Source organism: Epinephelus moara, chromosome 8 (genome assembly GCF_006386435.1).
Source record: "Epinephelus moara isolate mb chromosome 8, YSFRI_EMoa_1.0, whole genome shotgun sequence".
NCBI lineage: Eukaryota > Metazoa > Chordata > Actinopteri > Perciformes > Serranidae > Epinephelus > Epinephelus moara.
In genome coordinates this window covers 6,686,332-6,701,435 of record NC_065513.1, presented here as the reverse complement: position 1 = coordinate 6,701,435, position 15,104 = coordinate 6,686,332, and the positions used below count along the sequence as shown (strand labels likewise).

Genomic DNA, 15,104 nt, shown 5'->3' with positions numbered 1-15,104 from the left:
AACTATGTTCTTCTAAATCTTTATATTTATTTTACTGCTGCTGAATTACAACATGCTGGCTAGTACTTTAATAATTTATAGCTTTCATACTTTAAGAAATATTCAACATTTTCCCAGAAATTTTCCTCAATCAAATGATGGAGAAAATGCTATTTCTTATATTTTTGAGTCTTATCTCCTCATTCATACATTCACATAGAAACTCCATTCAAACTTCAAAATGTTCCACAGCTCTCATGGTATTATGATTATGAGTTACTGTCTTTGAGTCAGAAGCAGGAGTATGAGAGGTGTACCTCAGCCTAATCTCTGTGAAATTAACTCTCTGAGATGGGTGTCACTTAACATTTGCTTTTTTTTTTACTATGGCAACCGTTGACTGCAGGTGGTAACATGGGCACTGTTTACATCTGTTCCACGTGTTTCAGTGATCCAAACACAAGTGGACAGCTAAGACACATCACCAATAACACCCGTGTCTACAATGCATCTGTAGCTGACTACTACCACTACTACTACTACTACTGCTACTACGTTACCAGATCTTGTTACTGCCTACTGCCTACTGCCTATGTTACTTAAGCTGCAAGGTCAAAGCCTACTGTACATCCATACTCTGGCTAGCTGCTTGCTAGTCATGGTTGAGGTTGTGTCGGTACAGCTGGAGATATTGCCGTCAGCAGAATTCCCAAACACATCTCCTTCCACAGTACAAAACAGTGGATGGTCACGCAACACTTTGTCCAACTCTTCATAAAATGTGCAAGTTATAGAGTGTTATCGTACTGTAACCGAAACAACCACCACATCTTGCGCGAATGACATAGTCCTTGTCAGCGACATATCAGGGCACATTAGCATTTACACTACCGAGGATTTGTTCTCAAATGTGTCGCAGACCATTTCTGCAAGTGGTTTGAATGACTGGATCACAGTGGATCTTGGTGACTGTTAACTCCTCTTTTTAGAGCTGTCCGCCTGTGATTGGATCACCCAACATGCATTTTAATAATTTAATTTTTTTTTTTTTTATTTAATTTTATTTACTTTATTAATCCCCCTGAGGGGAAATTCAATGTTTTCACTCTTGCTTGTCAATTACACACAGGTCTGAAAGACACACACATGCACAAACAGGACCTATACATGCACAAAGTGGAGAGATGTCAGAGTGACGGGGCTGCCCTTGGTCAGGCGCCCCGAGCAGTTGGGGGTTCGGTGCCTTGCTCAAAGGCACCTCGGCAGTGCCCAGGAGGTGAACTGGCACCTCTCCAGCCATCAGTCCACACTCCATATTTGGTCCGGACGGGGACTCAAATAGGCGACCCTCCGGTTCCCAACCCAAGTCCCTATGGACTGAGCTACTGCCTATACCAGGTATAAACAGAGCCACAGAGCTGACTGATGAGCCAATTAGTGCAGTTTCACACACACACACACACACACACACACACAAAAAAAAAAAACCTAGACATTTTCAGGCATTTTAAAAGCATATTTTATGTCTTCACTACTTTTCATACTTATACTCAATTCAAACCTTACAGTGTTTCACATCTGTCATATATTACAGGCATTATCCAACCTAAAGCCAGCGATTCAGTGTAGCATCAAATTCTAAACAAACCTGAAATTTTTTCTATTTTTTTTTACATTATTGGTGTCATTCAGCTTTCAGTGGCATCCACACTAATTAAATCCATTCTTTATCCAGCTATTCTTACTACTTCACCTTTTTACACACATAAAGGCAACAACAGTGTAGCATTAGCTTTTCAACATCCAGCATTCATACAGCAATTTCTATATGAGAATATGAGTGTACTGATTAACAGATGATTTGTGCTGATTAAGATTTGACAGAAGTCTATGGCACTTCACACCAAAGGGAGATATTTTGTGATCAAGGGACATCTATATGACAGCAGGATAAATCAACCCATGGAGTCTAGACACTGGTGGTGGTGGTGGTGGTTGCTGACTCTGAGGCTGCTGACTGCTGAGGCAGATGAAGCTGATGAATCTGTAAAGACTGGGTGGTGATGGGGAGGTGAAGGGTGCGCACAACTGCAGCAAGACAGAATTATGGCAGAGAAAGAGCCATATTTAAAATGAGGAGCAGTAAGATGACAGGCTGACAGAGAAGGTGTGTCACTGTGCTATTGGCTGATTGTGAATAAGCCGAAGAACAGCCGATGACTCAATTGACAGACCCAGACAATGACAACTATAAATAGTGAGTGAGCATGTGTGCAAGGAGTGAATGGCAGGGTGAGAAAGAAACTTATATTGTAGGCAACTGGACTTGCTGCCTACAATATAGCACTTAAGATTTTTACTGGGAGCCAAATTATTATTATTATTATTTCTTCCTCTCCAAAAGAAACAGACTAGGTGATTTTAACCAGTAACACTGAATAAAGCAGTTTCACATCAACTGTGTTTGGCATGTCAGAGATGGGCTGTTAGGAAACAAGACATTTACTTTTTCAAAGCCAAAGAGGTTTGAGAGCGGATGTGACATAACGGAAAGCTTTGAGCACACTGACACTTCTTTGAGCATGACCTTACATCAAAGAATAGCACAGTGTGAAAATACAGCTCAAGAAATATCCACTTTCAATCCACAATATAGACTAGAAAAGTGGTGCGTGGGAATTATATTTTGAGCATTATAAATCATTGTGTTTACTTAATCTGCATAAAAATGGTTTAATCAGTTAATTGTTGTTATGCTACAAATGATCATTTCTTAAAGATGTATCAGACTAAGGCTGTGACTTTGAGAGTACTGTAATTCATCAGCTGTGTGGCGTCTATGGGATCCAAAAGACTCACACCACCCTTTACCACCCCCAAGGCAATGGCAAGTGTGAATGATTCAGCAGGACACTTCATGGGCTTCTGTGTATTCTTCCACCCGAACACAAGACCAACTGGCCAAAATAAATCATTTTTACATACAATACCCCCCCTACACCAATCCACTTTTGAGACCCCCCACCTTTTTATGTTTGGTCAGGATCCTCTCGTACCCATTGATTTCCCCTCAGGCCAGATAGCTGGAGGAGAAACTGGCACTGTTCGCGAGTGGATCAGGGACCATCGGCTGTGCCTCTAGATGGCTACGGAAGGGACAAAAGAAGGTCTGCAAGCAGCTGCCCATCGGCAGACGGAGTGGCATGACAAGGGGATAAGAGACTGTGACCTGAAGGGGGGGGGGGCAGACTGTATACCTACGATTATAGCATTCAAGGTAGAAAAAAAATACAGGATACATTAGAAAATTGTCTCCATGAGGTAGTGAAAAATCATAATGGGCATGGCCAAGTGTACTCTATTGCTCCCAAACATAACTTAAACCAGATGCAGCATAAGGCGTTGATGCTACTGACTGGTCCTCTTGTTCCCCTGACCTAAATCCAATTGAGCACCTGTGGGACGTTATGTATCAGTGCATCTGACGCCACCTAGTACCACCACAGACTGTCTAGGAGCTCAATGATGCCCTGATCCAGGTCTGGGAGGAGATCTCCCAGGACACAATCTGCTGACTCAGCAGAAGCAGGCCCAGACGTTGTTGGGAGTGGACACAGGAACGTGGGAGCCATACACACTACTGAGTCACATTATGAGTTGCCATGATAAGATTCACGCAATTTGGATCACCCTGTAATTTAAATTTTTTTCTTTGATTGTGAATGGTGTGATTTTGAATCTAGCCCATAATGGGTTGATGAATCTGTTAAACAGCTGCTGCATAAACAATGTCCATGTGATTACATAAATATTGGCTTTATTGGTCTGTAGCACTACAATGAACGCTATATTTATGAATTCACTGGTTTTAAGCTGCTTTCTGTGTTGTAAACCAGTAAAATACTAAAATGTTCCTCAGCTGCATTGACAGTGTGGTCACAAGTTGATCTGGCTGCCTCCTGTTTTTAAAACATAGCTGTATGTGTCTTAAAACAGGAGGCTTTTTAGAATGTATGGCTATAAAACTATATAGGGGTGGTGGTGTGTGGAGTTGATAATCTGTTTTATTTATTTTCCCACAGTGGGATGAGTTTGAAAAATGTTCTCTTTTTTTAAAGGGCTGACTAGTTGTTTAACATGACACATGTTTATTTAGGCAGGCTCCAAAGATGAAAATGTGTATTTAGAAAATTTATTAGAGACTAGTCCATACCCATTGAGTGCACATTTGCCCATGTACATTTTCACATGGTGTGTGTTTGGGATACAGGTCATAGGAAATTGCAGATTAAATAGTCAACTGAACCCATTAAGAAGAGAAAGAGAAAGAATTTAGACAGAGTTTTTGTGAATTTGATGGTACGATTGAAAGTCGTTGAAAGTAGTACGAATTTATTGAAAGTACAGTAGATTGACCATGTCAGTGAGTAGAAAAACGTGGGACAGACAGAAATGACTGACTGACAGAATGACACATTGACAGTTTCCGTGATTATGTACAGCGTACCATACCATATATATATATACACATATTAATCAGTCGAGATCAGTCTGTATCAGTTGTTTTCATTTTAAAACAAGAACATATTACTGTGGTTGTGACCTTAAACTGTCAGTGCCCTCTGCCAGCTATGGTGGGTTTGATTTTTCCTTGTGGAGAATGACAAGGTCAGAGTCTAGACCCCAAATATCAACACTGTACACATTTTATATTCACATCTCTGAATGAAACTGGATAACATTCACAAAATTATTGTCCATTATTATTATATTAATTTACATTTGTAAAAAAAAAAAAAAAAAAAAGGTGATGTACTTGTTGCAGGGAAGGTTTATTTTTATTTGACAAACAGGGCAGCGGGGTTGTTATCCATGATTAAGCATAAAGAGATTGGAATGAAGGTTCACAAGGTTGAGTGAATAAAGTAGTTAAGATGTTTTTGGGCAATGTGAAAATGATGTGATTGATCAAAACCCTAAATACTGGGATGAGGACTCAGAGAACCTATGCACTAGTCTCTTAAAACCATGCATCAAGAATTAGTCATACTGTGATCAATACAGATCAGGTCACAGGGTCACATGCATCTATGACTTTTTCAACCAAGAGTGTAGGAGTAATGGAGGATCCCGCCTTTCTCCAGGTAGCAGTCGTGCTCATGGGTCCCCTGCTTCATCTCTCTCTGGCAAACTCCCACCAGGTCATCAAAGAAGAAGTCACTGTCATGAACCTCCAGCCTCAGTACTTCATTCTCCTGGGCCTTGAAGTGGGTGAACTCCTCCTCCCACCAGGGGTTTTGGTTGTTGTTGCGAACAGATGTTTCACCCACATAGGTGGCGCCACAGTAAACCTTGACATAACCATCTGTGGCTCCCAGGATGTTGGAGGGAAGATCGCTGGCCCGCAGGTTAAACAGCCTCAGCTGGGCTTCAGTCACAGTCAGACTGCACAAGAGGACCAACAGGAGGAGGGGACGACTGGAGGCCATGACTTCATAGGATGCTGTGGAGGAGGAACAGCATGCATTTTAATCAGGGGACATGGATTTACACAGCAATGAATCACTGCTTGTGAGGGTCTTATGACACACACTTGACTTGCTTGTGTGACTGCACTATTTTACCTCACTTAGACCTCATGCAGGGGTGTCGTAGTGGGGGTTAAGTAGGACTGATTACCCATGGCTCAAATGAGAGGGGGTCACTCAAAAAGCCTGAAATGAAAAGTTTGGCTTTCTTTGCAATTTCTATTTTTGGGTAATTACTGACATAACTAAATTTGTTTTAAAAAAGAAAAGAAAGAACAGAAAGGGAGAGAAAGCAAGCTGAGGGAAAACAACTTTTAGCTGACTTCTTTCAAAAGAAAGGTGATCACATTTAAAGAGTGGTTTAGCTGCCAGAAGTTGTTTAGATTGGAGGCTGTCAGTCATCTTGCTTGGAGTATATTTGCATTGTATAACATAAATGATTCAGTATCACAAATTACCATCGTAGCGACAGTGTTATGGCATTATATGCATCAGCAGTCAACCGAAAGCTTAACTTCATGAACCATATGTGACCCCCAGCATATCAAACAGCCAGTGGAGTGGAGTGGAGCAGCAGGTCCCTCATCATCTCCTGTTAATGTTACTGAGGATGTGAGACAGGGGGAGCTTAAAGGACAACTTCGGTATTTTTCAACCTGGGCTCTATTTCCCCATGTGTATGTGTGCGTATGATTCATGGGTACCACTCGTTCTAAAATTGGTTCAGTATTGAGCCGCGAAACGAGCTAAAACGGTAATGGGGGCAAATGCGTCCTGTATAAAATTGCTTTTTTTCACCACTGACCGGTTCAGAATGCCAGTGTTATCTCTGTAAATAGCATATGGTAGCGGCCCTGGGGCAGTGGTGAGTGTGAATGAGTGGAGTCAGCTGTCAGTCAGTGTTGGAGCAGAAAGGCAGAAGTTGTCCCCGCTCGGTCTTTTTCCCAAACGCAAGAACAAGATGTCGCGCAACACCCCGTACAGCTTTCATAGGCTGCCTTAGTCGGACGGCGAGATGCTGAAGTTGTGGCTAGTTGTGCTACAAATGGATGCTAACACTCCTGTCCAGACACTGCGCCTTGCAGACCATCGGGTCTGCAGTGCTCACTTCTCCCAAGATGACTACTGCCAGCCGAAGAAGAGAAGACATCCAATCCCGAAACACCTCTTCCTCAAGAAAACGGCTGTCCCACGAGTAGAGAGAGCTACAGACACAGTGGAGCAAAGCTCGTGACATCACACAGCCCAGAGGTAAGGGAAAGGCTAAGTTAGCATGCTATTTACAGAGATAGCACTGGCGATCTGAACCGGTCAGTGGCGAAAAAGCACACACTTCACACACACATACTTATTTACAATACCGAGCGGGGACACCTTCCGCCTTTCTGCTCCAACACTGACTGACAGCTGACTTCACTCATTCACACTCACCACTGCCCCAGGGCCGCAACCATATGCTATTTACAGAGATAACACTGACGATCTGAACCGGTCAGTGGCGAAAAAAAGCACTTTTATACGGGACGCATTTGCCCCCATTACCGTTTTAGCTCGTTTCGCGGCTCAACACTGAACCAATTTTAGAACGAGTTGTACCCAAGAATCATACGCACACATACACATGGGGAAATAGAGCCCAGGTTGAAAAATACCGAAGTTGTCCTTTAATACAAGCAATTATTTGACATTGAGGTGTTGCACATACACATGGCCAATTTGTTTAACCAAGAAGGAGGGTAATAAATAATAATAAAAAATAAAGTGATCAATGAGGCAGAATCTAACTAAAATGTAACCTAACTTTTTTGTAAATTTTTCACTTTTACAGTAGCATGCAAAAGTTTGGGCAATCCTCGCCGAAATTCCGTTTCCTATGTATAGCTAAGCAAGAAAAAGATGACCTGATTTCCAAAAGGCAGGAAGTTAAAAATGGCACATTCCTTCAATATTTTAAGCAAGATTACTGTTTTATTTCAATCTGTAACAGTTTCAAAATAACAAAAAAGGAAAAGGGCCTGAAGCAAAAGTTTGGGCACCCTGCATGGTCAGTACTTAGTAGCAGGCCCCTTGGCAAGTATCACAGCTGCTAAATGCTTTTTGCAAGCAGCAAAGTGTCTCTTAATTCTTGTTTGGGGGATTTTCACCCACTCTTCTGCAAAAGGCTTCTAGCTCTGTGAGATTCTTGGACCGTCTTGCATGTGCTGCTCTTTTGAGGTCTATCCACAGATTTTTAATGATGTTTAGGTCGGGGGACTGTGAGGGCCATGGCAAAACCTTCAGCTTGCGCCTCTTAAGGTAGTTCATTGTGGATTTCAAGGTCTGTTTAGAATCATTAGCCCCTTTTCCACCGCAAGAACTTTTATCGTTACCCAGGGAAAAAACTTTCCCTGAAAAAAGTACCTAGTAAGAGGGTAGGACTTTTCAGATTCCCCGGAATTCTTGAGGGACGGGGCTGTTTGCTGAAGAACGCTGATTGGTGGAACACACACTTGCAGTGTTCCGCACCGTGCCAGTGTGGCTGCAAACTTTATTTAATTTCTACAAGCTTCACCTCGTTTGTGTTTTGATTAAGGATGGGCACCGAGACCCGGTACTAAATTAGCCCCGGGGCTAAATTATCAAAGACTGTAGTATTGATAAGCGCTAACGGTATCGGTTCTTTTGTGCCGGCGCTGAACTCCTCCACATACACACACATCCACACACACATGCCTACATCACACTGTGACCGGTGAACAGCCGAGGGGCCCTGGTGGAAACGAAGTGAAGATAACTCAAAAATCACTCGAGTTGACGGGAGCTACACGAGTTACTGTAAGTGCAATAAACCTTACAAGTAAGAAGCCAATACCTTATCAATACAAGTGTTATGCAAGCATGAACATGTAAACATGTAGACAATGATATTCAATATGCTCCGTGCTCAGTGTCTCATCCACAGACAACAACGTTATGTCTTACACAAGGACAGCATGCTAGTTCGGCTAATAGCAAATTGTTATTAATAAGCTCAAATGACATCTGTCTGTATGTAGACTAACTTAGTTTGACACTTATCTTAAAATACTTTAAAAGTTAGCTGCTGGCTGAGACAAACAGCCCCTCTTCTTTCTACCAGCACTAAGGTTACCATGTTACCAGCCAACAAGCTAGTGGAGCTAAATATAGAGCACACGCCGAATCATTTACGTCATCAGCCTGATTTGAATAAATTTTCCGGAACTTTGAGGTGGAAACACAAACCACACAGATTACCAGGAATTCTTTTACCCAGATAAATAAATTCCTGGAAATGAAAGTTCCTGTAAATGTTGGTGGAAAAGGGGCTATGGTCCTGTTGTAGAAGCCATCCTCATTTCGTCTTCAGTGTTTTTACAGATGGTGTGATGTTTGCTTCCAGAATTTGCTGGAATTTGACTGAATCCATTCTTCCCTCTACCTGTGAAATGTTCCCTGTGTCACTGGCTGCAACACAAGCTCAAAGTGTGATCGATCCTTCCCCGTGTTTATCAGTTGGACAGGTGTTCTTTTCATGAAACTCTGCACCCTTTTTTCTCCAAACATACCTTTGTGCATTGTGTCCAGAAAGTTCTATTTTAAATTCATCAGTCCACAGGACTTGTTTCTAAAAAGCATCAAGCTTGTTTAGATGTTCCTTTGCAAACTTCTGACACTGGATTTTGTGGTGAGGACAGAGGAAAGATTTTCTTCTGATGACACTTCCATGAGTCTGCTAAATCTTTCTGCAGGTCTTTTGCAGTCGAACAGGAGTTTTGATTTGCCTATCTGGCAATCAAATGAGCAGCTCTCTCAGAGAGGTTTCGTGGTCTTCAACTTGACCTCCACAGTTCCTGGTAACGTTTTGTAATTACATTATGAACTGACGAAACATCTACCTGAAAACACTTTGCTATCTTCTTATAGCCTTCTCCTGCTTTTTGGGCATCATTATTTTAGTTTCCAGAGTACTAGGCAGCTGTTTAGAGGAGCCCATGGCTGCTGATTGTTGGGACAAGATTTCAGGATTCAGAATATTTAGAAAGCTTTGAAATTTGCATCACCTGGCCTTTCCTAACGATGATTGTGAACAAGCCAGAGCCCTAACAAGTTAATTATGGTCTGAAACCCTGGTAAAAGTTGTCTGTGAGCTCAATGTCTTGGTCTGCCCAAACTTTTGGTGGTTCTTTCCTTTTTTCACTTTAAAATTGTACCAATCAAAAACTAAAAATTTTTTTTTAATGTTTCATCTTTTACTTAATTCCTTTTGGAGATCAGTTTATCTTCTACTGACTTTTCACAGTGACAGAAACTTTGTCCAGGGGTGCCCAAAATTTTGCATGACACCGTAGATGGTTAAATGACCTTAGAAACTGGCCTACCGCAGCTTACTTTTTTTCACCATGTTACTGGTGCTTGTGATGAGGCTGCAGCTCAGTTGCAAGAAAAATATGTTGGCATTGCACGTTTTTGCAAACCACGAATTCACATTTGCATGATACATTTCTGAAATGATACAATATATGAGCTGAATTTTTGGAGGGGATGGCGGATAGTGTGTCAACGACATAACACGCCTGCCATGCTGCTGACCCAATCATATTCTCATTCCAACCTCATCATCTATCGACAATTGGTCATGAACTTTCCATGTTGTGATATGACGTGCAAGGTACCCTGGGTGTGTTGGTTGTAGATGTTCTGGGACGCAGTTTCAACTTCAGCCTGTTACATGCATTGTCTGTTTACAATACACTTCCATTTTCAAAGGACAGGCACAATGCATACAGTCTCTTTCAAAATAAACGACATCGGTACAATACCACAAATTGTTTTTTCCCTTCAACAACAAACACACATGTTCACATTTTGGCTACACACGTGATTGGCTTTAGGCAACAAAAGCATGCGGATGGCTTTACGGAAAAAGAACAGGGTTTGGCTGTACAATCTTACGGGAAATGAACACCAGCCTCCCGGGTAAAAGTCAATGGTTGTTGGACCCATCTATCACCCCTCCCACCAACCCCACTTGTACTTTCACCCGCTTAACTTTCGTCAAAGACGGTGGATAAACCAAGACGTTCCACTGCAAGTCAGTTTCCTGTATCAGTGTCACGTCGGGTTCGCGACCACCACGCCCCTTTAGGAGACTAACAGCAGGTCCTGAGTCCATTGACTTCAGTGGGAAAAATGAACGTGATTACAGATTATGGCCAATTCTTTCGCCCCATAGTCACAGAAGCAAATATTGGACCCATTTATCACAAGCCACATATCTTCAGAACATTCTGACACCAAAATGGCAAATTTCAGACTGACAAATCAGGAGAAAATTTACTTTGTTCAAGACCTGTCTCTGTCTCAACAACACACTCTCGTGAGAGCACACCACATATTCATGTACAATCTTTTTTTTAATGCCTCAGTTTCATTTTATTATACTTTTGTTTTTATTAAATTGATTTTGGCTTTACTGTTCTTTTTAATTATCTTATTTTTATTACATTTTAATTTATTTTTTAATAGTTAATTTTTTTTATTAATTATGTTATATATTTTATGATCTACATATTATTTTATCATTACATGACAGTTGTGAGTGTGTAAAAGCACTGGCAGAACTGTCTTTTAGGTGTCTGTTCTTGTCTATTGAACATTTTTTGATCATAGATGGAGCTAATCCTCACCTTAATCCTGCTACGTCCAAGATTGCCCGGCAGTATAAATTACCATGGTTACTAGGCTGGGATTCAGGTTAACCACCTTGATGGAACGGAGCTGTGGCTCAGTTTGATGGAACGGAAACCGGAGTTTAGCTCGATGTATCAGGCTTAGCCAGAACCATGGTTTCCATGGTTATCAATGTGAGGCTAATCTTAGTCACTTTGATGGAACAGAACTCTGGCTCACATTAGCCAGACATGGCCATTTAAGCCTGGATTTGCCTTTAGTCTGCTTGATGGAATACCCCCCAGGTCAGGGAAGCGACCAAGCTGGGAATCACAGCCATGCAACTCAGAGTCCACAGTGAGGAAGAGATCCGCAAAGACGCAACACTCTTTTCCAGACATCATCACAGCTCATCTCCGCTGCAGCTTGCTGGTCTGTTTACAGTGGCGTTGTGCTAGCCTACGTCACACGTTTCGTTTACTCTGATTGGTTTTCCATCTTTCCATTTGCGTGAATGGGCACTTTGAGTGACAGCTGTTGATACCGCCCCTCGGGAATAGAAGAAACGTATACTCCGTGTCCAGTGTCATTCACGTTTTGCGAATTGGGTCTGGCAGCGCCAGGCTACGTATCTTCTGTAGGGTTGCTAAAGGATCACTTTTTTTTGTAATTAATTTTAATGAATCATTTCCCATCCATACAATTATGTTTACATCAATATAGTTATAGGCTACAGTTCAACAGGAAAACAATAAAGGACTGAAGGATCACTCTCAGGTCCCCCACTTGCTTCCTCTTGGTGAAATCATTCAGGATCATATTTCTTTGATTGTTACGCCTTCTTTAACAAATCAATACGTTTAGTTTAAAGACATTTTGGGAGTTGAATCTTGAGGAGACCACTATTACTAGAGATTCAATGACAGGGTTTTAAAAATTCTTTCCACAGTATCTGCACCTGGCAACCTCTGTATGATTAAGGTCAAGAAAAGATTGTGAATACAATCTCACAAACCCAAGAGATCCAGTCATAAGACTGCCCAGAGATCGTCATTAGTTCTTAATTTCAATATTATGAGGAAGTTGAAAGCCATGTTTATCAGATACCGGTAGATGGAAATCATTATTACAACAAAACTTAGATTTTTTATTATTATTATTATTTTTTTTTTTATTTCCCTTTTGTGAATACAATGCACTGTCATTGTGAAGCAGGGTGATCCACCACTGCTATTCAATAGTTTGGGACCTCTGGAAGACACATATAAAATTATTATAACATTTTGGTTAAACATGTAATTTCAGCCCCTATATGGAACAGAATTAAGACACATAATACAGTATTTAAAAATCACAAAACATAAGGTGGAACAGAAAACAACTCAATTATCTAGACCAGCTACAAAGGATAGTGCCAAATGGCAACATGTAGGGAAGCCATGTTGCACTATCCTTCTGATTCATAGAAATAAGCAGCTATGTCAAATCATGCTCCACTCACTGAGTTCTCAGCAGTCAGAGAGGGTTTATCATCTTCAAAGGAAAAGAGTGTGAACATTTAGTCTAATAACAGCTGGGTTTGTTTGACTGTTATTCCATATCTCTCTATGTTATCACTAATCATTCCAAACACGCATTTTATGGTGTGGACGCATCCTTCAGTTTGTGACCTATTTGTTTCAGACCCACTGACCATTTTAATTTATTAATCTACCAGTGACCATGTCTCACCAAAAGTGCCTCTTATAAAGCTTTAATCTTAAAATTTTCATTAGTCTGTCAAATGTCAAATCAGTCTGCACATCTTCTGCAACACACAGAAGTGCATTGCATTCAATGGATAAAAAATGACACCTTAAGAAAGTTCCTTTGGTTCAGTTTGGTGGGGTCACAAGTCATTTTTGTTTTATTTATAAGAAAAATCTGTTTTCAAATTGGACTTTCTGTAACGATGAAACTAGTTATTTTTTATTTAAAATGCAGACCTTCAAACATTTGATTGCTTGTCAGTGTTGGTCATAGTGCACAGAAGGATGAAACCCTCAACCACATGCATTTACATTTACAACAATATTTGCTATGGAAGTAGCTTAATAATCTCTAATGAATGGCAAAGCGGAACATTTATTTATTTAAAAAAATGAAGAAATAGTAAAAAGAAAAAAATGCTTGAACAAGAAAACAGAAATAAAATGAAGGTTTTATGAAATGTTGGGCACAAAACGTTTTAGTCAAGTAAGAATCACTAAGTACTGGAAAATGATCTAAACATTAAAAAGAAAAAACATAGGGGATACACATGGCTTAATGAAAAAGTAATGATGAAGTAGTAGTAAAAATATGTATATTTTCATTAGCAAGAGGGGAAGCCTGATGTGATCATAATGTTACTAAATGATAAGAAGGGTTAGGCAAAAAATGTATGTTTTGTATGGCTTTCCCCACAAGTTCTATTCACAAAAGAAATTATCTTAATTATGTTTCCAGCCCTGCAAATGCTCTTGGTGTGCCTTTTTTTCCATCTGGCTTTTTTTTTTTTTTTTTAAGCCTTTTTACATATTTTCTATTGAGTGTCCTCAGAAAACTGTTCCATTGGGTTTCATAAGTGTACAGGGAGCCCCTAACATAGACAACTAGAAATTATCAACCTTTCCTGAAAGTTTCATCAAAATCCATTCAGAACTTTTTGAGTTATTTTGCAGACAAACAAACAGAAAAACAAACAGACCAACACTGGCGAAAACATAACCTCCTTGGCAGAGGTAATTTCAGATGCTTGCAATACAATTCAAGCTTTGACAGTACCTGTCATGTGCAACATGCTTTCACAACATCAAGACATGAGTGACACACAGCAAATATGCCATCGTGGTGGGGATAAAGAGTGGAGATGCCACTTGACAAACATGCAGAGACAAATCTCCTAAAGGCATGGATTATTTTGAAGAAACTAAAAGGAAAAACAATGCCAACAGGTGTAAGGTCTTACCTGTAGTTTTGATACCTTTCCTCTCACCTCCTCTGTGTGTTGTTCCATATGTTTTTAAAGGGCAACAAACGTCATCAGCTTCATCTTACCCTCCCACAACACACTGACAACACAACCTGCTCCACTCTCAGCATTGCATAATACAGCAGAACTAGAATTTGAGGCTTTGGGCTGGATTGTTTGGCCTTTTGGTCACCTTATCTAGTAGTTTCAGGGCTCTATTACTGTGCATGCTGAATTATTGGCAGATCTAAATAAAGTGGAGCTTCCATTAACATTATCAGTTACACCTGTGCTTTTTTCTGTATTGACATGGCAGTTTTGCCATCTGCTGTTTAAATCATCATGCAGACATCTTCTCCTCCTTTTGGATTTACATAATGCTACCTAAAGTGCATTACTGACTGCATACATTGATGTCAGACAAGAGGTAAGTCACCAGTGGATCAGCTTTAACACTTAATGTTCGACTGCAGGACATGCAAAAAAAAATGCATCTACTGCAATTTAGATATTGCACATGGCTATATTATTATTTTTAATAATATTTAGATTAATTGTACAGCACGATTGACTGTCCACATGATCAGAGTTGAACAAAGTTAGTGAGCCAGCAAAAATTGGCAATTCAGTCATATGGGTGAATTGGTCAGTCACACAGGCTTTAAGAAGTGAAGCAAAGCTAAATAACATTGCATGATACAAGTATACTGTAATCATACATTCAGCCAGGCAGTTGTAGCTCAGTGAAAATATCCAGAGAAAACTTGTAGCATAAACAAATGTGCCGTGTGGTGTGTGCACAGATGTGTAAGAGGAGACAAAAAAGTCATCTTATCTTGTGGCTTTTTGATACTGTATGTAACATTGTGCAAAGACTGAATAAAACAAGCTTCTGTGCCATACTAACACTGACATAAACAGTTACTTCAAACCCA

At 40.5% G+C, this 15,104-nt stretch overlaps 1 protein-coding gene across 2 annotated transcripts; it reads right to left on the bottom strand.

Annotated features, from left to right (window-relative positions):
• Window positions 1-3,997: 3,997 nt before the first annotated feature.
• On the bottom strand, window positions 3,998-14,214 carry LOC126394449 (perforin-1-like). 2 transcript variants are annotated; one of them, XM_050051264.1, is made up of 2 exons: window positions 14,167-14,214; window positions 3,998-5,482 (listed from the first exon to the last, which is right to left on the bottom strand). In XM_050051264.1, the coding sequence occupies exon 2, from the start codon at window positions 5,466-5,468 to the stop codon at window positions 5,079-5,081; it is 390 nt and encodes a 129-aa protein (XP_049907221.1). In that variant the 5' UTR covers window positions 5,469-5,482; window positions 14,167-14,214; the 3' UTR covers window positions 3,998-5,078. The 2 variants fall into 2 exon arrangements, with proteins under 2 accessions (XP_049907221.1, XP_049907222.1); XM_050051265.1 differs by lacking the exon at window positions 14,167-14,214 and adding an exon at window positions 11,195-11,538.
• Window positions 14,215-15,104: the final 890 nt, after the last annotated feature.